General features: G+C 35.3%; 1 protein-coding gene across 1 annotated transcript; it reads right to left on the minus strand.

The window, feature by feature from the left end:
• Nucleotides 1-18,601: 18,601 nt before the first annotated feature.
• Nucleotides 18,602-22,126, minus strand: LOC143627315 (uncharacterized). Its single transcript, XM_077097162.1, has 3 exons — nt 21,711-22,126; nt 19,866-21,284; nt 18,602-19,425 (listed from the first exon to the last, which is right to left on the minus strand). Exons 2-3 carry the CDS (start codon nt 21,267-21,269, stop codon nt 19,102-19,104), a joined length of 1,728 nt encoding a protein of 575 aa, XP_076953277.1. The 5' UTR covers nt 21,270-21,284; nt 21,711-22,126; the 3' UTR covers nt 18,602-19,101.
• Nucleotides 22,127-24,051: the final 1,925 nt, after the last annotated feature.

The following is a 24,051-nucleotide window of genomic DNA, read 5'->3' on the forward strand; positions in this document are numbered from 1 at the left end:
ATATTTTTGTGAAATAAATTGTTTAGTATGTAGAAACTTTGTTTGAATGATAATTTTTATATATGTTAATTTATTTTCTAGCTAAAAAATTATTTTTAGGCCATAAGGCTGATTGTTGTGAAGGGGCTTTAAAGCTCAAGATAAAATTACATTACGTTACGTTAAATATCACCCTTTTAACATTGTCTTGTGGTTTAAAGTCTCACCCCTTTAGTATTTGGGCTCCACCATATGTTGAAGCTTTTCTTTTACCTCTTGATAATTCATTGAAGCCCCTTCTTTACCGCCCCGGTGCGGTGTGCCTGGCTTTAAAGATACGTCACATCAGATTTTGAAGCCTATTTTGCAGTCCACGAGGCCACGGCAACAAACCTAATAAAACCGGTAAATAGGTTGTGCTTAAACTTTGTTAATGAAAACGAGTTTTAAAATTTTTCATTATGTAATATTTCTTTAAATTATCGGTGATAAGTTTTAATTAATCAATCCTCTATTTATATATTTTGTCTAGTAATTTTTGTTATAAAAATAATATTTTTTTTTTGTATTAAAAATATTAAGGTGAATGGCGAATGATCACTATAACATATGTTAAATGATAAATAAAATGATACGCTAAGGTGTTTGTATATTTTTACCCAAGTAAAAGATTTGTACATAGATATAACTTAAATGTTTGTTAATCCTAAAATACAAGTTACACTAATTCTCCATGAATACCTTGGTAGTTTTAAGAAATTTGGTTTCCATGATTTATTATTTTAAAAATACAACTCATGGAAGAAGATGCCATCCTGGTGTTCCATCATCTTCACATGAATCCCGGTATACAACCAATTCCACTTAGCCACTTCTTTTTCTTTTGTAATTAATCATTTGTGTGGGACCTTCACTCTTAAGTCACATTTATTTTTTATGTGGTCATATTATATATTTGTATAACTCTTTTAATAACATACTTTTATACCGACCCAAAAACTCCACAGTGTACAATTAATAACAACAATAAGAGAATTCGCATATCTCGTATTGTTTTTTTTCTGTAAGCCACATAAAAATAAGCAAGGCGGTATTTTAGAGAAGTAAAATTTTGATTTTAAAGATAAAAAGTGTTAAATTTTCTAAGTTAAATACTTCATTTTTGTATGCTTCATATATCTATTAACTTATAAAAGTAAAAAAAAAAGTAATTTCTTTTTAACTACTTTTATATGCTATTTACTTTCAAAATTTTATTTTACTAGTTATAACGGTCTATTATCTTATTATTTTCATTATTTTTTTTCTTATTTTGAGCTAATTATGTAAACCCAAATTTGTTACTTAGGAACGAGAAATAAATACACAAAAACAGCTATATGTAGTTACTATCACAAATTACTAAAATGTTATATATCAATAAGAGGAATTAATTAATTAAATTTTTACTAAGTCACAAAATGATAACCTAGTTGCATCTCTTAGAATCATTTTAAGCCAAGTACCTTAATAATGAGTATATATAGGTCGATCAAATATACCCGTGCACAAAAATTTCTTGACACTCATAAATATTGCATCATTGCATGTTTTAAAAGTTAAAACTAAACATTGTGCGTGAAATCCACATTATGATAAAAGAATCTTTTGTGAATAATTTGTTAATCACCTCCCATATGCATTGAAACTTGAAGGTGCATCTTAATTTGTAGTACGTGTCTACTTAAAATAACTAAATACAAAATATAAGAAAAATGAAATACGTTAAAAAAAACACCTGACACAAACCGCCCAAGCCACTAAAATTGGAACACGTGGCATCCATATAATGTAAAGAAAGTAATCCCATTGATTTTAGTTTTAAGGTTCAATGCATCAGCAAGCAGCAAAACAAAACCCACCGACCAACCAACCGACCGCCCCACAATATATACGGCTACCATTTAGCGCAGCCACAAATTCCACGTCATTTCACCTTTCCAATATTGGTACACGTGGCAGAAATCACGAACTGTAAGTATATAAAATTGTTAACATACATCTTAAAATTAAGAAACATAAACATTGGACATTGATATAAAGTTATTTGGCTTATGTTAAAAACTTTAAACTACTTTCAAAGCGCTCGTTTATCTTTATCAGCATCAGAAGATATCATTTTCTTTAATGTTAGATATATACATTTCGTATTATAACATATCACAAAAAAAAAAAAAAAACAATAGTAACGATGTTGCGTAACAACTAACAAGCATTCATTTGTGCCCAGGTATACTTGATCAGCCCATGTATGGATAATCAAATAAGTTCAATTGGTGTTAAGAAATTTCAGTTAGTTTGATTGTTTCGACGTGAGCTAGTTTCATTTGTTAGGTTCTAATCAACAAATCTATATCTATATGTATATCTATATCTATATCTATATATAAGAGGTACCAAACTCAATACTTTATGTACAACACACAATGCATCAAAAATATAAAAATTAAGGGTAATTAAGTCTTTTCATTCCTTTAAAATATATTTATAACTTTGGTCCCTCAACTTCACTACATTTTTTGTAAATTTATATAATAGTTACACATATGCCCCCTAATTCAAAACCAACTACCCCTCGACTTTTTAACAGCCATATCTTTTCACATCTTAATAATTTTTTAAAAATAACTACATCATAAAAATGAGTATTTTATTCTATTTAATTTGAGTATGATATTGCTATATTTTTTTGTTTTAAAAAGTTAGCATGTTACACGATCACCGTGTAGAACTGGTAACAGGTCGAGTCAGGTGAGCTTGGGTCATTTGTAAAAGTGGATTAGGGTTAGAACAAGTCGATACAAGAAAAATGGTTAATTTGGTTCGGGTTCGAGTAGATAGGGTCAGGTCAGACCGATGTCGAGTCGGAACAGGTTTAGGGCCAAATCGGGTTGGTTTACAAAAGTGATTTATTTGAAATTACTGTATATTTCAGGTTTGCTTCTTGATTTTCGTCACCAGTTACACAAATATCGTTGTTTACATGTACCGGGGCCGATAAACGCGTGTTCAGCACCACATAACGCACATAACCAAATCTTGGTAAGCGCTCAACATAGCGCCCTGCACCGGTAATCGTTATGAATTACACGCGTGGTGTTGGTTAAGCATGTTTTAATGTCAGTAACGTGCATTCCGGGCAGGTTACGCGTGTTCAATCTTCGATTACACGCAACTAGTTTTGCACGAGTGACGTGTCAAATTTCGGGCTACGTGCACATTGTCATCAGATGGCGTATTGTAAGGCCCCATTACCGGTGCCTCACATTTGGACGTTGGATTTACTCATAAACACAGTTCTAAATATCAGAGTTAATTAAAACATTCGCGGAATATTAAACTTCAAACCAATATGTTACATATCCACCATTTCTTTATAACATCCCGACATTTCAAGATAATATTAATTATATTACTTAATAATAGAGGGAAAGTTTACTCGGGTTATCAGGAAATAAATAAAAGAATAGGAGTTGGTATGGGTCGGGCTAGTGTCGGGTAATGGACGTTGGTTATGGATTTGGATTAATAGAGATGGGTTAAATAAGAATGGGCCTTAGGTCCATGGGATTTCAGGGATATAAATATCCTATAAACCCCAAAATATCTTTCATATTTCACCAAACTCCCTAACACACACATACCCACTAACTTCGCCAGAACCGGCTGAGCCAAGGGAAGAATCGGGCAGGTCCGAGAGAGAGCGATTAGTTGTGTTAACAAGTTAAACAAGATCCAAACAAGCTCAAAAAGGTATGATTCTTGACCTTTAAGGTTTAAAGATCCAAGTTTTTTAGTGTATAAGCGACCGAAGATGGTCGGGAAGCGTAGTGGGTGATATTGAACCATAGCAAGGGTGTTAAAAACGCTCAAAATGCTGGAAAGAAACCAAACAGCGGCTGTCTGGGTAACTTCGCCTGCATCTGGGCAACTTCGCCTTCAACGCGATGAACTTCGCCTGCAAGCTAAGTTCGCCTGATGAACTTCGCCTGCAAGCTAAGTTCGCCTAATGGCAACTTCACTGTAAAGTTAAGTTCGCCTAACTGGTAACTTCGCCTGAGGCCAAGTTCGCCTGACGACAACTTCGCCTGAAGCCAAGTTCGCCTGATGGCAACTTCGCTGTAAAGCTAAGTTCGCCTAGCTGGTAACTTCGCTTACAGCTAAGTTCGCCTAAGGTTAACTTCGCCTAGAGCTAAGTTTGATTAGAAAATAAATTATAAAGCGATAAGTTAAAGTAAGCTAATACTAGGCCACCAGATTAGATCAGACGAGTATTGATACGTGTAACTTGTACAGTCAGCCGAGCTCAGTTAGAGAAGGGATTTACAGCTATCAGAAAAAGAAGCAGAATTCAGGTGAGTTTCTAGCCCCATTTATGTGTTACGTTTTCGGGGCTGTGTGCATACTCAATATGTTTGTTAATACACTTATCCTAAGAGATAAGTGTATGCCTTATATGGAAAATGTGAAATATATGAATGATTGCTTGACGGTACGTGAACGATCTTCGGATATTGCACGTATCGTCAAGGGAAGTGACTAGCTCCTTACATGGATATTAAATAATAAAGTATAGTGTTCCTTTTATGGAAGGTATAGTGTTCCTTTTATGGAAGGTATAGTGTTCCTTTTATGGATAGTAAAGTGTTCCTTCTATGGAAATTATATATGGTAGGGTAATGGTAATGGTTCTTTTAATAAATATTACGTGACGATCCCCCTATGGATATTTATACAAGGTTAAGGTAGTAATATGTGTCTTCGGATACGGGAAGTAATATATGGGAATAAATTGTATGATACCTGATTAACTAGAACTCACTCAGCGTAGCTGACTTTTAGTATGCACGCAGGTGAGCCGATTACAGAGCTAGCAAGAGGATGACGCATGGCATGGATTGAACGGCTGGCATCTGAAGAAAGAAGTAAAGATGTTTTGAATATAAAGTTTTATGTTATGGTATCAAAGAAAAGATTTAATGTTTTGTAACAAATGATTGATGTTTTATATTCCGCGAAAAGTTTTAATAAACTCTGATTTGAAGGACTGTGTTTATGAGTAAATCCGACGCTAAAGTAGGGCTACCGGGTTCGGGGCCTTACAAGTTGGTATCAGAGCATATGTTCGAGAGATTTAAGCATCCTACATGCTTAGACTCGAACAGAGAATGGGATTTAAGTAAGAAAAGAAAGAAGATGCCAGTTCAAGAATGCCATGTGTCGCTCAAGCAAAAATCAGTAAAGGTAAGGTGTATGATTAAATGATATATGTTAATGAGAAAGAAAAGATACGTGAACGATAAGGATAGAAGTAATTGATTGTTTGATTTGACTAACTGCTTAAGTAGAACCAGCACAAATAGACTCATAAAGGGAAGCGAATAGGACACGGAAAGCAACGTGATCAGCTAGTCACAGCTGGCCACTGTTATTACCTGTTAGCCTTGCTATCCTTGTACTAAATAGTTCCTTGAGTGATGATATTTGTGTTGTCCCTTTAAGAATACTGATGGCTGGAGCTGGAGAAGTTGTGGGAACTGGGGGTCGCACTGGACGTCGTGGCAGGCCTCGTCTTGTCCGGCAACCCTCGGTAGAAGAAGTTTCCCACACCGAAGATGAAGGGAGCGCCGCTGGAGGAAACCAGAACAACAACGAAGAAGTTCAACTTAGCCCTGCGGTTCAAGCAGCCATTGTTCAAGTTGTAGTTGCTGCTGTGAAGAACCTGAATCCCGAAGGATCTGCTGGAAGCCGTGAACGAACCGTTGAAGGGGCAGGTGGTAACAATAGAAAGGATGACGAGAGGGAAAGGGGTGACTCGAGTGAGGTAAAGTCTGTGAAAGATGATGATAGGAAGAGGGGCCGAGGCAGTTGCAACTATAAGTCCTTCAAAGGTTGTGACCCGCCTAAGCTGACTGGTTTAAGAGACGCAATCGCTACTCTTCAGTGGATAACCGCCATGGATAAGGTTATCCGCATTAGCGAGTGCCGTCCTGACCAAGCTGTCGGTTATGCCACTTAATCTTTTGAAGATGAGGCTATGTATTGGTGGGAGAGTGTGGAGCAGAGGAAGACCCGTGAAGAGATCAAGGCGATGAGTTGGAATGACCTAAAGGACATGGTGATGAAGAGGTTCTGCGCTGATACAGAAGTTGAAAGAGTGGAGATGAAGTTTCTGAATTTGAAAGCGGGAGAGATGACACAACGGGAGTATACTACTGAATTCAACCGCATGTCTAGGTTGGTACCTGACATGGTGAACACCGAAGCTAAAAGGATCAAGTGTTACGTAAGGGGACTTCCACGGAATGTTCGCACTTTGGTTAAGTCTAGTAAGCCCGCAACATTTGACTCGGCCGTGGAATTGGCCGAGATGATTTATGAGGACCTTGCCAACTGTGAAGGGGAGAAGATGGAACCGAAGAAAAAGAACCCAACCCCAGAACCAGAGGAAGCCAATGAGGTGGATCCACGCAAAAAGAAGGCAAGGCAAGAGGGGTTCACTGCTTGTGAAAAATGTGGGAAGAGACACCCCGGAGAGTGCAGAAAGGGATTAGGTGTTTGCTACAGGTGTGGAAGAGCAGGACATTCCTCTTGGGAATGTAATGATTACCATAGGTGTCACAACTGTGGAGGACGCGGGCACCTAGCAAGGGATTGCAAGAAGCCAAAGGGAGGACATGAAGGAGAGAAGAGTGCTTGAGGTTTAACAGATTCCTCCGTATGCTTAGAGAAGCCATTCAAGAAGGCTAGATGCTAGCCATAAGTATTAAATCTATGTGTAACTTATTGATGACTCGATGCGTGTTGATTTATGTTGAAATTTAGACTGGTGTTTATTAATTATGGTACGAATTGTCTGAATGCATGTTAGTCATGATAAATTGACGTGTTGTGATAGAGTGTCGACTTAGGCTTTAGCATTAATATGATATAAGACAAAGCCTCTTAAAGATCGAAACGAGACTTGGTACATTGAGGGCCTCATGGACAAGCTACCTTAAATAGCTAATACACGTGACCACCATTCGATAACTGCAAAGTCGGAAGTAAGAAGGGTAACTCAGAAAACGAAGGCGATTCAATAAAGCGTGTAAATATAAGAAGTTTTCCTTTTATAAGGGATAAGTTAGGTTTCGGGGACGAAACCTCTTTAAGGAGGGAAGACTTGTAACATCCCGAAATTTCAAGATAATATTAATTATATTACTTAATAATAGAGGGAAAGTTTACTCGGGTTATCAGGAAATAAATAAAAGAATAGGAGTTGGTATGGGTCGGGCTAGTGTCGGGTAATGGACGTTGGTTATGGATTTGGATTAATAGAGATGGGTTAAATAAGAATGGGCCTTAGGTCCATGGGATTTCAGGGATATAAATATCCCATAAACCCCAAAATATCTTTCATATTTCACCAAACTCCCTAACACACACATACCCACTAACTTCGCCGGAACCGGCTGAGCCAAGGGAAGAATCGGGCAGGTCCGAGAGAGAGCGATTAGTTGTGTTAACAAGTTAAACAAGATCCAAACAAGCTCAAAAAGGTATGATTCTTGACCTTTAAGGTTTAAAGATCCAAGTTTTTTAGTGTATAAGCGACCGAAGATGGTCGGGAAGCGTAGTGGGTGATATTGAACCATAGCAAGGGTGTTAAAAACGCTCAAAATGCTGGAAAGAAACCGAACAACGGCTGTCTGGGTAACTTCGCCTGCATCTGGGCAACTTCGCCTTCAACGCGATGAACTTCGCCTGCAAGCTAAGTTCGCCTGATGAACTTCGCCTGCAAGCTAAGTTCGCCTAATGGCAACTTCGCTGTAAAGTTAAGTTCGCCTAACTGGTAACTTCGCCTGAGGCCAAGTTCGCCTGACGACAACTTCACCTGAAGCCAAGTTCGCCTGATGGCAACTTCGCTGTAAAGCTAAGTTCGCCTAGCTGGTAACTTCGCCTACAGCTAAGTTCGCCTAAGGTTAACTTCGCCTAGAGCTAAGTTTGATTAGAAAATAAATTATAAAGCGATAAGTTAAAGTAAGCTAATACTAGGCCACCAGATTAGATCAGACGAGTATTGATACGTGTAACTTGTACAGTCAGCCGAGCTCAGTTAGAGAAGGGATTTACAGCTATCAGAAAAAGAAGCAGAATTCAGGTGAGTTTCTAGCCCCATTTATGTGTTACGTTTTCGGGGCTGTGTGCATACTCAATATGTTTGTTAATACACTTATCCTAAGAGATAAGTGTATGCCTTATATGGATAATGTGAAATATATGAATGATTGCTTGACGGTACGTGAACGATCTTCGGATATTGCACGTATCGTCAAGGGAAGTGACTAGCTCCTTACATGGATATTAAATAATAAAGTATAGTGTTCCTTTTATGGAAGGTATAGTGTTCCTTTTATGGATAGTAAAGTGTTCCTTCTATGGATAGTATAGTGTTCCTCCTATGGAAATTATATATGGTAGGGTAATGGTAATGGTTCTTTTAATAAATATTACGTGACGATCCCCCTATGGATATTTATACAAGGTTAAGGTAGTAATATGTGTCTTCGGATACGGGAAGTAATATATGGGAATAAATTGTATGATACCTGATTAACTAGAACTCACTCAGCGTAGCTGACTTTTAGTATGCACGCAGGTGAGCCGATTACAGAGCTAGCAAGAGGATGACGCATGGCATGGATTGAACGGCTGTCATCTGAAGAAAGAAGTAAAGATGTTTTGAATATAAAGTTTTATGTTATGGTATCAAAGAAAAGATTTAATGTTTTGTAACAAATGATTGATGTTTTATATTCCGCGAAAAGTTTTAATAAACTCTGATTTGAAGGACTGTGTTTATGAGTAAATCCGACGCTAAAGTAGGGCTACCGGGTTCGGGGCCTTACATTCTTGTTAACAAACATTCAAATCATTTAAACTTAAAACATTGTCTTTTAAAATAATATAACATAACACTTCATTGAGATGTCAGTGTCTTCAAATCCATGCCATGTGCTTCCCCTCAAGCAAGTTGCCTCATTCTACTCACATGCGTGCATACTAAAAGTCAGCTCCGAAGGTACACACCTTCATATTTATTCACATGCGTACATACATTCGTACTTTCGTCCTTTATTTCATACTTACATAATACTTCCATTCGTACATATATGTTTTAAGAGCATTTCGCTCTATTAACTTCGCCAATATTATTAGGGTCAGTTCCCTACATTCGCCGATACTATTAGGGTCGGTTCCCTTCATTCGCCGTTACTATTAGGGTCGGTTCCCTACGTTCGCCGGTACTATTAGGGTCGGTTCCCTACGTTCGCTGATACTATCAAGGTCGGTTCCCTACATTCGTACTACCATAATATACCTGCCCTTTACATACTTTCCTTGACAATGCGTGCAATCTCCGAAGAGCGTTCACGTACCATCAACATATCATACATACATTATTCATACATCATAATATCATATATATCCATACATACATCATTCATACATCATACATACCAATCATATCCTTAACTACCGCCTGACAGTACTTGCAATATCCGAAGATCGTTCACACACCATCAAGCAATCATCATACATAAATCATACAAGGCATACGCTTACCATTTAAGGTAAGTGTATTAACTATCACATCGAGTATGCACACAGCCCCGAAAACATAATAAGGAAGTGGAGCTAGAAACTCACCTCAATGCGGTTGCGTTCACCGTTTACGGTTATTCCCCTCTTTAGCTGGACACGACTAACTGTATAACAATTACGAATATTAATTACTATCACTATCCATATCGTATTTCTAGTCCAATTATAACCCTCAACGAGCGGGGGTCCGGGGGCAGCGCCCCTGGCAACGGGGTCTAGGGGCGGCATCCTCTATGTCACACCCCGCTTAGGGCCTAGGCATATGACAAATAGTTGGTACCTGTTTTATAAATACATCAGAGTTGCGGTTTATTTTAGCGGAAGACTTTGGTTTGAATATAATATTAATTTATTTGAAAACTTCTCGAATAATAAATACCCGAGTGTTTGATTTATAAATCGTATTTTTAAATCTTGTTTATAATATTTTAATGATTTAAAATTGAGCCATCTATACCTTGCGAGCGTCTATCATCATGAATGATTATGTTCCTTGCTATCTATACTAATATGTTTCCTTGAAATGTGGGAAAAATACATCAGCTATATGCTGGTGAACACGTATGACTCTTTAAAATATTTGAATGACAATTACAATACAATGATAGTTTTCTTTTACACTCAGCAGATGCACGGCCACATCTGGGATTTGTACCAATCCCCTACACACACACAGTTGTTCCCCCGAGCTATATGCGTATAGCCCCTACAAGGAGAACTAGTTATGACCGTTAGCCCGCGGCCACCTGGCCATTTACTGATAGGCTGAACAGTTATGTTTGGATCCAGACACATGTGTATTCGGTCTGAGTTGATTTTATTTTCTATCTTGTATTATAACGTTTTAGAGATCACATAATCTCATGTAAATATTGACTGACTTGTTAAGACAAACACCCCGTTCATCTTATCGAGTATAAATATGTTTTGATTGATTAAAAAGGTTAACGTATTCACGTTATAAAAGGTTTGAACGTATTCACCTGTGATTGTCTGTTCTGAATGATCGGTGATCTCGTTTGAAACCTTGACTGTGAATGATTGATTGATTGACCTATTATAAATAGGTTTATATAAATATCCAGATCGTTACTTGATCCGGCTACAGACCCGTAGTCTGGTTTTTATAGCTTTAAACCTTGATTGATCATTTGTTTGAATAAAATATCGAGACATATAGTCTTTTTATTTATTTACTAAATCATATGCTGAGTTTCTTCTTCATGAAGAAACATCTATAATCTGTTTCTTCTTCAAGAAGAAACATTCATTGACTGCTAGTATTAAATGTAAAATCTAATGTTTCTTAAGCATAAAGAAACAATATTTTAATTATATTCCATGAATATAAAATGCTACGTTTCTTAATTGTGAAGAAACTATATTCTGACTATATCTTTATGAATAAAAAATTATGTGTTTCTTAATTGTAAAGAAACATTACTATAATCTTTTGTATATTTAAAGCTTAATATTATGATTAAGGTTTGGGCTATACCCATGACTATGGTCTAAGCCATATAATATAATAATAAAATAATGTCTTGGGCAGAACCCCTACCTTACACGGGTATTCGGAGTTTGATTACCAAAATTGATTAAGCAGCACTTCTACTTCTAATGCATGCTAGAGCTTAACCTGTCGAAACCTTAGAGCTTGGCACGAACTTCAAGGTTGGCACGTAAAACGAGGCGACATATGGTGTTCGTCGTGTTGTGCACATACTTCGAGATAGGTTGTTGGGTTATTCTCGTGTGGCACGTACTTCGAGGTATCGTCGGTATATGGCACGGATTACGAGGTGACGATTGTCGGGTCGGCACGGAAACCAAGGTAGGGAGAGAGTAAATCTAGAGAGAGAAAGAATTTTAGTGTGAGAAAGAATGAGTCGTAAGCCCCCCTTTTATAGGCTGAACTTGCAACCCATCGCGATACGCGATGGGTCTTGATAACCCCGTCGCGTATCGCGGCGCCGCAAAATATACGCCCCCATACTAGAAGTTGCCACGTGTCCTGCTGACTCATCAAGGTCCATCGCGATACGCGATGACCTGTGTTCTGGGCTCATCGCGTAGCGCGATGGGTCCCTGAACTTAAATTTTCACTTTTAGTCATTTTTCTTTTTGGTAGCTTGTTACTTCTAGATTTAACTCCCATTGTCCAAAAATACTAAGGCGACTCTCAAGCGGCTCGCGGCGATGCGAGCGTGTGAAGTGCGCCATCAAAGCGCCCAACGCCCGTCACCCGAGCCCGTGCCCGAGCCCGAGCCCGTGCGCGTCGGGTGCTTCGCACCCTCCGCTAGGACCACTGGGTGCATGCTAGGCATATAAGAATATTATAATGGAAACTCTCTTACTTATAAAGAGCTTTCATTTATTTACCACTTTTCACGTGGGATGGGATTATATTCCTTATTTATATCTAGATGGAAGGCTTCCATTTTCTTACATCTTTCCATGTGAGATGAAATTTCCTTATTTCATATTACTAACATAAGATAACTTTATTTATGGGATATTTTATTTCCAAATGGAATGATCTTGTTTTCTTTAAATTTTCCCTAATACTTATTTTAGGGAATAATTTTGATCCTTCAACTTTACTTAGTTGTCAAATTTGGACCAAAATTTTGGGGATGTTACACCCTAGCAGGGTTCAAGGGGCAGAGCCCCTGGCTGGGGTCGAGCTTCCAGGTCAGCTTGGAAAAATTTTATTTCTATTAACTGTCTTATCACATTTTCCATTAGCATTTTGAATCGTTAATTAATTTGCTACTTAAAAGTTCGAGGACTTTTTTGTAATTAATCCATTCCTTTATAAGTCCATGGACCATTCTACCATTTTATTAAACTTCTAGTTCGTCCCAGTCCTTTAACGAATGTGGTTCATAACGAATGAACCCATTCGTTACTTTATAACGAATCAGACCTCATTCGTTTGGTCTGGTTAACGAATTGAACCTTATGACGAATTGAACTCTTATAACGAACCAGTCCTCATAACAAATTAGACTTTTTAACGAACTGGTCATCATAACGAATTGGACTCTTTATAACGAACTGGCATTATAACGAACCGCTTAGCGAATGGGACTTAGTTCGTTATTCCTCCCTTAACGAATCAACACACGAATTACCTGCTAATTCGTTACGCCCGCTAACGAACTAGGGTTAGGTCAGAATGTCAGGAAACATTCCCTGACATCCTTACCTCGTACACCTTTTCCGGCGCCGTCGCCGGAAAAACGTGGTTTCACCGGAAAAACGAGTTTTGACTCGTTTTTCGCCCCGTTCGATCCAGATCTGAGCTAGGGTGATTCCTAAGCTCATCTTAGGTTCGGTTTATACCCGAATCCACCTAGATCTCGTGACTTAAACGGTTTAACGGTGTCGGCTCGTCGTTTCGTGACTATATCTAACGTTTTAAGCTCATATAATATCATACTATCATTACCTTAGGTCGGAATCGGTTCTTCTTCTATCTTTCGGCTAGAGAGAGAGAGAGAGAGAGAGCTTAAGTGTGTGTTTTGGGAGGTGTATGGAATGTGTGTAAAATGAATTAAATGGGTGATTAATGATTTATATAATTATGGATCATGGGCTTAAGCCCATGGTCTTTTCCTCCTTCCTTCATAACCCAAGTCCATAACCCAATTCCATTTAGCCCAACACTAGCCCGACTCATAATAACTCATACATTCATTTATTAACCGAAACCCGAAAAACGGGATGTTACACGTATGTACTGACACGTACTATACGTTCAATGTCGAGTTGCGTGCACATCCCGCTGCATTGCGCGGGCACTCAGTTAGTTAGAGTTAACTTATTGGTTTTCTTTAATTTTTTATATCTTTTTTTCTCTTTTTTCCCACATTATAAACAATTAAACAGCAATAATATTATTAAACCAATCTTCTTTAGTGAAGGAAGGCTAAACATGATTCTTAAACCAACAAGCCTAAGGCTGAAATAGTACACAAGTAAAACAATTGTTGCAAAACTTATAACATCTATGATGCTTGATCTTTGATCGTTTTTAAACTCACATGGAAAGAGAGGAATGAGACACGGATGATGTGGCATGTGAGTGATAGGATGAATGTTTTTGAGTAAAAATATTCAAAAACGGATTATGTGAAAAATAAAGAGAACATATTTAAGTGACACGTATGTCGTCTTAAAGACGCTTTTTAAGAACTTTCATTATCTGAAACTAATAATTCCTCAAAGGTTAAACCACTTTAGGTTGTGATAAAGTTTCAAAATATGCCATAAAATATAAAGTACTAGTTTAAAATGATTTAAACTAAAACTACATTTTTATTTCTACCACTAGATAAAAAGTTGATAATGCTTATTTTAGATCACAACATATTTGAATAATTCTTAAACAAATATATCCGGTTGTTATAATTTACAAACTCATTCATACCATTTCCATCCAATCGAATATGCATATTAAAGAAACATACATTATGGTTGATTGTTTTAGTGCTGTTAACAGACTTGATGGCTCAATAATCAATTAATGATTTAATTCTATGATAATGTAAACTATTAACTTTTAGTTTTTTTTTAATTTGAAGATTATATTAAATAATAAAGTTCAATGATGGACTTCTTGTTGTAAACAATATGGGTTTTTCATCAAATCCATCATTAGACCCGGATTATACAATGTAATGTAATGCTCTACTAGACCACAAGCACTTAGTTATTTTTTTTTATCCTAACTACCACGCATATTAGGGGGGGAGCGGTAAAAGCATCACCGATCTTTCGGTTACACATCCAGAAAGTGGATTTCGGTTACTTGTTGCCGAGGAAGGTGAGAAAATTAGAAAGTGAGAGAGAGAGATGTGTTTGTGTGTGCAAAGGAGAGAGAGATTTGAGTTGGACGGGTTCCTGCGATAAACGATGAATGGCGGTTGGGCCGTTAACGACGATTTGCTATGAGTTATCCAGTTGGATCTCCAGCGGGTTCCTTCGGTGAGCGTCACAGGTGCCCTAGACATGGCCTTCTTTCTTATCACATAGACACAATCACACAAACCGAACCAAACCAAACCAAACCAAACCAAACCAAACCAAATCAGCATAAGCCTTTGTGGCCTTAGGCCCAAAACAAAATGAGCAAGCCCAAAATAACCTAGGGTAACTTTATACTACTAGACAATAATGAAATAAATAAAACGAATCCAAGATGTCAATGAATTAATAATCTGACTACAAAAACATGTTCATTTTCTTAACTAATATACACAAACAAAATTCCGTTTGTTTAGGTATCCATGCTCATTCGGTTAATGTTAAACAAACAAAACACGAAGAAGCTCTCGTCCATCTTCGCCGAGGCCTAATTGAGAGTTTTCTTCCTAAGTAACACTAACACATGGTGCAAAATGAGGCATGCTTTCACGCATATTTTCGATATGTTGACAATATTATTTTCGGGTCACATGTTTTATATTTTACAAGACTCGTCTTTATTTACCTTCAAACCATTTGAAATAATCCCAACTAATGAAATAACTTGACTTTCAAAAATCAAATAAACAAAGGTCAATAGAATGAGAATGTGACAGAAACAAATTTAAAAAAAACAAAAAAAAAACCATCTAATACCAGTTCAATGCCTGCAGGCTGCAGCACCACCTTCTTCAAACCACCTTTTGAAGATAACATAAACATTATCAAATCTAAAAATGTTTTCTCTATTCAACATAAAAACAAGCAAAACCCCATAAAAACTCAACTTCAAGAACCACCTTAACAACATTTTATCGGTTAATTCGGGTAAAGATTGCGGAAACCACTTGAAGCAAGATGACTTGGTATAGTATGGCCCGATAACCCCGAACTGTATCTTAACCCTCCATTGATCATCCGTGCACCTAAAAGACTAGCATCATGTTGAAAATCTTGAACTCTTCCATTCGGGATCCCAAAACTGTTGGAATTATCGAACCGTTGATGATGGTTTAATCCCATTGGGTACCCGTTTCCAACACATGCAGGTTCAGCCATGTTATGCACATAGCTTCTAAGTCTTTCTTCGGCTTGAAGCGCAGAAAAGTTACACCTTTGTTTCAAACTTGTGTCATTTGGTAACACTAACGGTAAAGTCAAATATGAAGACGTAACAATCTGATCCGGGGCGTTTGTAAAGATCGGTTTTTTAGCACATGGGTCAATCAAAACTGGATTCTTTCTGTCATTTGGTGAAACCAATGGTAAAGTCAGATATGAAGAAGTAATAATCTGACTTGGAGCATTTGTAAAGATTGGTTTTTTAGGACAAGAGTCAGTCAAGATTGGTTTTTTAGGACAAGAATCAGTCAAGATTGGATTTTTCGAAGATGGGTCTTTCAGGTTGTCGTTCTCAACGTGTTCTTGAGGACGGTCTAGACCTTTTGAGGCTGGTGGCTCGGGTTTTTGCTTTGTTTTTGGCGGTTTTCTTGCACGGGGCTTTTGGGTCGGTTTTTTGGTGGCATTAGTTCCACTTACCTTTTGCTTCTTTGATCTGGAACGCGGTTTTGAGTTCACCAGTTGATCCATTTCTGTTCTCATTTTTGCAAACATGGTTTCTCTTGCATCCCGAAGATCATCCACAATTGATTTGGTAAATATCCTAAAGTCATCGAAGCCCGCCATTTGGCTGATAACTTTGCTCTTTTTCTTTCTAGTATTATTATTTCCTTTCTTCTTTATGTTAGTAGAAGCACAAGAATCTTTCTTTGGTTTGGTGACTTTGGTCTTCACTTCTTTCTTGGTTTTCTTCTCCTTTTTAGGTGTGTTCCGGGCTCTTTTCGGCTTTTTCTCAACTTGAGCTTGTTGATTTTGGGTTTCGCTTACATGGTCGTGTTCAGGAGAAACTAAATTAGGAACCAAGTTAACCTTTTCTTGACCATTTCCTACATCAGAATTTGACTTTGACTTTGACTCGTCACTCGAGGAATCACCATTCCTTCTAAATCCCCAAATTTGATCGAAATTCTGATTTGCATTCATTTTCTTGATCCGGGTACTTCAAAATCAAATATTTTAATGCGATTCTTGATCGTGCGAATATTCAACTTTCTATAAAAAAAATTCTTGTAACAGACCAAATCCTGCAGCATTACATAACTTTCCATTAGAGTTTGAACCAGCCTTCAATCAAATAGATAAATTTCTAACAAATAATTAAAAAAAAAAAGTAATAATAAGTTCATCAACATCTCCATTCGACATCTCCATCGCCCAAAAGAAACCGCTTTCAAATTCGAAAATTCGAGCATATTTATATGCAAATCAAACTGTGACAACTGACAGATACAATAATGTTTTGTAACACCACATCTGCAAGTTTGTAGTTTGATTATATACCTAATTATCAACATTTTTCTTTTTAACTTTCACATCATTTAAAAGTCAAATATGGATATTTTTTATGGAATTAAAGAAAAAAAAAGACACCTAATTGAATATCTTCAATGTTGTGAAGTAGAACACCACACAGTTGACCAAATTCAAGTCAAAACATGCTAAAAAAAAGACACCTAATTGAATATTTTCAATGTTGTGAAGTAGAACACCACACAGTTGACCAAATTCAAGTCAAAACATGCTAAAAAGAAGCAAAATCCTATTGGTGAACAGAATTTTTAAAAACCCTATGAATAATTAACCAAAATTTGGCAAAAATAATAACAAACAAAAAAAAAAAATAGAACCCCATATTGCAGTAAAACCTACAAAATTCCACATTATCATAACAAAATTGCAAATAAAAAATGTTTAACCATGCAAGATATGAACTAACCTTCAGAACAAGAACACATAAATTTGATCATCTTTCATTCAATTCAAGAATCCATTTTTCTGCTTCAATTTTTTTAAAAGATTGAACCTTTAGGGTTTTTGTAATATGGGTTCTGCTAATCTTTATATGAAATTGTAGAAAGAGTGCAGACAGCAAGCACAAAGGTGTGAGTGAATATTTTTCAAGAGCCCATTAAATGTTATTAAATACTTTCTTGATTATAATTACAATATTTCTGTAATTTGATACTCTCATCACTATATGTTTTAATGTTTTGTGAATTTAGATTATTATAATGAGTATTGATTTAATGCTGTAAATAATATTTCAGTAACATGGTTATAAGATTAATAAAATTGGGTTTAAGAGATATTATGAAATAAAGAGGTTTTTTTTTTTTTTTTTTTAGGATAGGAATGCCAATTTTTAGTATAATTTTTTAGTGTTTTTTTTCCTTTTAAAAATAACCATCGTGATACGGTTATATTATTTCCTATTTTGTTTCGGTACAACTAAGAAGAATCATTGATTGATTATATGTTCTTCTTTTAAATTGATACGGTGATCTTATTATTTTTCGAAAGTTTTGATTCGAAACGCTTAATCGTGTTAAAAATACGATATTTCAAGTTTCGTATGGCATTTATTTATTAATCTTGTGTTTTTAATGCGCGTGTTATACTTAGCTTACCATGCAAGATACAACTATTTGTGAACCTTATATATATGGTATGGAAAAAAAAACTCACTTAACAGATAAAAACTATTAGTTAGTGTTTACTTATAGGTTTGTTACCCATGATCACAAAGTAATTTCATAACTTACTAATTAAAGTATGATGCTATCATTGAAAAAAAAATATATAATAAACAGATTGCTAGGATTAATAAAAGTCTAAACTGTCTAAAATATGTTGTTGTTTTACATGATTTCATATTTAGGCCTTTTAATACTTTTAATATGTAACACTATGAAAGTACAAACATGTAACTATAAATCATTATATGATTAAATAACTATAATTGGTAAAAGTCTAAAATTTTGTTTTGATTAATCTCAGTTGTCCATTTATAAAAGTTGAACATAACACTGCTATACAAAGCTTGAACTTGGCAATGTGACTGACATAAAAGTTCTCTAGTGCAGCCTGACTTGTAAAACCTTGAACTTGAAACTTTAGGACCAAATTAAGACACTTATTTGCCATTATGAGATTGATGGATAGAAATTATCAATACATGAAAATTGATTAACAAATAAACAAATTGTATCTAACATTGAAAGTAAGCTAATTCTACTGGACATTACAAAGTTCAAACATTTGGATTAATCTAAAAGCTAATGGATGAACATTATTATCCTACACACAAAAATTTCTACTGAAACTACTGAAATCCTAGATGATTTAAGAGCCTATTTTTTCTGGAAAATAATCATAAATTCCGGTTTCTAAAAGAATCCACTATTTTAGAGTAACATTAACATCTGCATACTTCACTTTTCTATAAAACCAAACCTAAACCCAAACTTTGACCTCTTCATGCAACTTCTCTGTGCTTGACCATCATGGTCAAAACCGCGTAAAGTTTGATTCTTTTGGAGAATCAAAGATACCCTTTCGAAATCACGCACGTGACATTGGAGAAAATGGTGGATTGACCAAAAATGAAGGCGGGTTTTCATTTTTGTCTGGTTTTCTTTTGTCTTCATCAACCAACACGTCAATCAAATGTTTGACTTCATCCTCAACAAAGACTCTCAATGAATCACACTGCAACATTTCTCTACGGCTATCATGAGCCACATTAATCGATGTTTCGGTACTGTGCAAGATAGCAACACAAACAGAAAACGCCTGCAGTGAAGTCAACTGGTTGTGAAAGTCAACTGCATATTGACCCTCTTCGGTCATTTTCATGATCAATGCAGGTGTATTCTCTTTATTTCCCTGTATCACATTATAATAACAGCATTAATAACTATACACAGTTTAAAACGCAATATTTTAAGCAAGTATAATGGTCTACACGTTGACTTTTGATGTCAAACTTATTCTTTTCAAGATCCAAAATTATCTTTTTCATCTTCTTGTATCGTTTATGAACTTCAATTTGTTCAGCATATCCAACAAAATTACACATTGAAAGTTTAGGGTGCTACCTAACGCCCTCATTTCAGGTATGAATCGACATATTGTCTACCGATTGACTTTTCAAGTCAAACTTACTCCTTACAAAGTTTACACAAAATGATTTATCCTATTATTGGTCAATGATTGTCAATAGTATAAAATTGATAATAACATACAAAAAAGTTCAATCAGTCAAAATATTCTTCTCCATATTGCTGGTCAATGATTGTCAATAGTATAAAATATAAAGTTTTTACCTTTATAAAAAGTTTGACTGGCTGCTTAAACGTTTCCTCTTTCTGGATATTATGATTACCAAGAACAATAAGGGGGCACCCTGTATCCCACCCTCCACAATCACAACCGCCACCTAATCTCCATCGGTCAAGTAACGGTGAGGGCCCACGACATTCGCCAGATGGCAAACCATGGTTCGTTGAAGGGATCACCACACTCACTCTTGCCGGTTCAATCTTTTCTGCATCCCCTCGGTTGCATTTGAAGCTCTCTCTTTTCTCAGATGGAAACTGTACAACAATTGCTGCACTTTCAAGGTCAGCATTGACCTTTGACTCATCCGTTGACTCCTTTGACTCGTGGAAAACAGCCTTTTCTGGTTGTGCAAGATCATATAGTACAAACTCGGTGACCATTGAGTTATCTGCATTAACTAATTCTGTACATAAATAACAGGAAACTCGCATCTGGCCCACTATACTAAGATCTTTACTTTTGTGATCTTTACTGTTGACTTTTCGTTTATGTTGACCATTGTGAAACGTATAGACCCAATTGTTACCATTTTCCACTTTTGACGTTTTTGCAACTAAAACATCATTAGGGGGATTCTTCACTAAAAACTCAAAATAAGGCGTCTGGTTCTTGTTCTCGAGCTTCAAAACACCATTCGAGTGAGCTGGTGAAGAACATGAAAAAGATGACGATGACACAACCGAGCTACAAGAATCTTTCTTGAAAAGATTCAAATTATATCCGGAATCTGGGAAATCATGTACCAGTGATTTCTTTAAAGGAAGGTTCTGCCTTTTCTGAGACTTTGACTTCCGGTCAAACATGGTTTTGAAAGGGGTAAAACGGGTAGTTTTTGGGATTTCGGTTTCTAATTTGGTAGGAGAATGAGGCTGTTCCAATCTAGAAGATAAAGATTTATGTAAAGGAGTAGACTGAATTTTATTATCTTCTTGTTTGTTGATCGAATCCATAGACATTTCTAAAAAAGAAGTTGAAATCGAGCCTAACGAGCCTTTATCTTCTTCTAAACCACACAACGAATCAAATATTTCAAAGGGCAAGAGATGATCACTTCTTGAAAATTCAATCTTTTTTCTTTCTTCATTTCCTTTACCATCAATCTTATTCATTTTAAACACTTCATTTGAACTTTGATGCACAGAGCCCCTTTTAAATGTTTCTTTAACTCTCGAACTTGAACTTGACCGAGCGTTTCGACATGATGCACTTCGGTACCGACGTAAGCTAATTTCCTTGCTTTGATGCAACAATAATTCATTTCCACACCTCGGTTCTTTTCTAACCGTTTTCTTTTTAATTCTTGAATCGCGAGGCGATAAAAGAACCGTGTTTGGACTTCCATCTACCACACAATACTTCTCAAATTCCAGCTCTAAATCTTGACCCATTTATAAATTCACAATCTACAAAACACACAAAAAAATATTGGTTCAATAACAAACATTTTCCATAATTTTAAGAATAAATTGGTACTTTCTTAAACAGTTAAATCTCAAAAACACAAATTAATCTTTGATCCATCTACACTCAAAGCAAAAGCATAGAGAATATATACTTAGCACATAAACATACTTTAAGTTATGCTAATGCATGTGACATTAGTAGCTGGAAAGTGATAATCAACAAGGAATAAACAAGATTAAGAATCCCAATTAATAATCACCATTCAAGTTTCCAACACACATAATCCCACATCAAAAAAGTTATTAAAAAAAACCTCAAGAACAGGACTCTCTTTGTGACTAAGTATCAAACATGTGGTGTGCAAAATAATAATAACCATAATAAAGAAACATAATTTCTGAAAAAGTATAAATCTTTAAACTTACTCTTGCATTTTGAGCCAAACAAAGCACAAATCTTTAACAGAAACTGTAGTGTCCCACCAGTGATCAGATCTCAATGACACAAAAACCCCTCAAAGAAACTAAAAATCATGTCTTTTCAAAATCTTGATTTCTATCTCCTGACAAAAATGCAATATTTTGATGATTCTTCCAATTATGAAGTATACCCATCATCACAAACTCAAACAAGATCCCCAAAACTGAAAAAAGCAAGTGTCTTGATGAAAGAAAGAACAAAAAGATAATTGTAGAGAGAGAGAGAAGTGGCTATTTGCTACTGTTGCTTCTCTCTATGTGTGTGTGTGTATAATATATGCACACATGTGTGTGTGTATCACAGTTTTTCATATTTTTGTCAAATGAAATAATAAGAGTGAGAGTGCTTTGTGGTTTTGTCCACCAAAAGCATCTTGCTTCCTTTGACTGAAACTTAAATCATTTTGCAACTTTATAAGTTTGAGTTCATGCTTAAATTTGACCCTTATAGATTGAAAAATATGCAAATGAGTCCCTAGTGGTTTTAGAAATCTTATGATGATACATTACTTGTAAATTAGAAAAAAGGTAAGTATGTAAAGCTTTATTATATTTTTTCAAGTTGAGAATGTTAGTTGTTTAAAACGCAGGTAATATGTTATTTGTATTCAATCACTTGATTCGGCTTTAATAAAATAAAAGTTAAAAGTCTTATGCTAAGAGTATTTGTTCAATTTAAGGTAATGAAAATAAATTATCTAACCATTAATCTAGAGAATAAACACAACATTTTTTAAAATTTCAGTGGAGGTTACCTAGCGTATGAGCAATCATGAAAATATTTGAATGTGTCGTATCAAGTAGAAATATACACCATCTTCAATACATTAACTCTTTTTGAAAACAAATCTCTTGCTAACAAGTTTTTTTAGATTGCGAGTTTCATATTAACTTTTTTTTCTAAACTATTTATTTTACTCTATGTTAAGAATAATTGTAACTATTAGTTCAATTAAAGAGAATTACTAAACATCAAAAAGTCTTAGCATTCATTGGATTTGAATATGCAACCACCATATATTCTAAACTTAATTATATTCAAGATGGGACATGTAGTTTTAAATTTTAACTACCGTCTTCAATCAACACACAACAAGATAGTGATTTGTAACATGTGTGCCCCTTCTCCATCATATAGGATTATACTATAGTGGATTATGATTTTTATTTTGTCTTGTGTATAATACAAATCATGTATTCATATTTTTCTTAACAAAAAGATACAAGGTTTATAAAAAAATTAATGCCTTCATTGAATTAAAAACTAGCTCTTTTAATACATATAGGTTAACTCTCACATACTTAATACTGTATACCATTTTTTTCATATACAGTTAATCAGTCGAACACAATAAAGAAAATAATAATTGATTATGTTAGCTTTATTCTAAAGAAAATATAACTAAGATTAAATAAGTTCAATTTATGTATGTGATAACATGTACTAAAACTTCAGGAACTAAAATGACAACTTTCTCAACTTAAGGGTGAAATTTGAAATTTTATAAAAGCAATGGAGCCAAGTTTTTGAACTATCAATTTCAAGTTTGCTTTTTTGCTCTCTTCAATGAGGCTAAAAACCATATGAAAAGACAACATTGCTCTTTCAGATTTAGATCATACATCGTATGTCAAAGGTTAGTGTTGTCAATTCGAACACCAAAACTTCCAAAACAGTTACTAAATAATAATAAAAAATTAAATATCACCAAACTCGTTATTACATTAACGTGTGTAGCGTAGCCTTTTATTTAAACGTGATTGGAACATATTCATGGATGTTTGGATGATGATGTTTTGAAATTTTGTTTTTAAGATTAGCGGGTTAGGTGGTTCGGTTTATATATATATGATAAGATCAAATACTAACGTGAGAAAACATAAAAATAGCTACAATTATTATTACTCTGCAATTTCTAAACTAGAGTAATCATAATTATTTTAGTTATTTATATGTTTAGTAGATTAATTTAGTTAATACCGAATCTCACACACACATATTAAGTGTGTTTATTTTTTTGTTATTTAATCTTTAATCATTTGAAAATTATATAATTATAACGATTTTACAAAAACTTTTTTTTGTTTTCGGTGTGGGAAGGGTAAAGCTTCCATAGAATAGAAGAGCCTTGGGCCTTTTTTATTTTTATTTTAGATGTGTAAGTATTAGCTCACTATATTTGAATAATACTGATTTATTTGGTCGGGCTCCTTCTAATCCAAAATCTACTTTTTACAACACAAAGCCTTTTTTACCGTTCAAAATCAACTTATAAGATACCACTGT

The sequence above is a fragment of the Bidens hawaiensis genome, unplaced genomic scaffold, assembly GCF_021521415.1.
Source record: "Bidens hawaiensis isolate Kalapana, Puna unplaced genomic scaffold, B.hawaiensis_p1.1 tig00004618_1, whole genome shotgun sequence".
In the NCBI taxonomy this organism is placed as follows: Eukaryota; Viridiplantae; Streptophyta; class Magnoliopsida; order Asterales; family Asteraceae; genus Bidens; species Bidens hawaiensis.

Excerpts from the sequence above, each read along its gene's own strand:
- LOC143627315 (XM_077097162.1), bottom strand. The coding sequence starts at position 21,269 with ATGGGTCAAGATTTAGAGCTGGAATTTGAGAAGTATTGTGTGGTAGAT. Across the intron at positions 19,426-19,865 it reads CAGTCAAACTTTTTATAAAG|GGAAATAAAGAGAATACACC; the intron begins GTAAAAACTTTA and ends AATGTGATACAG.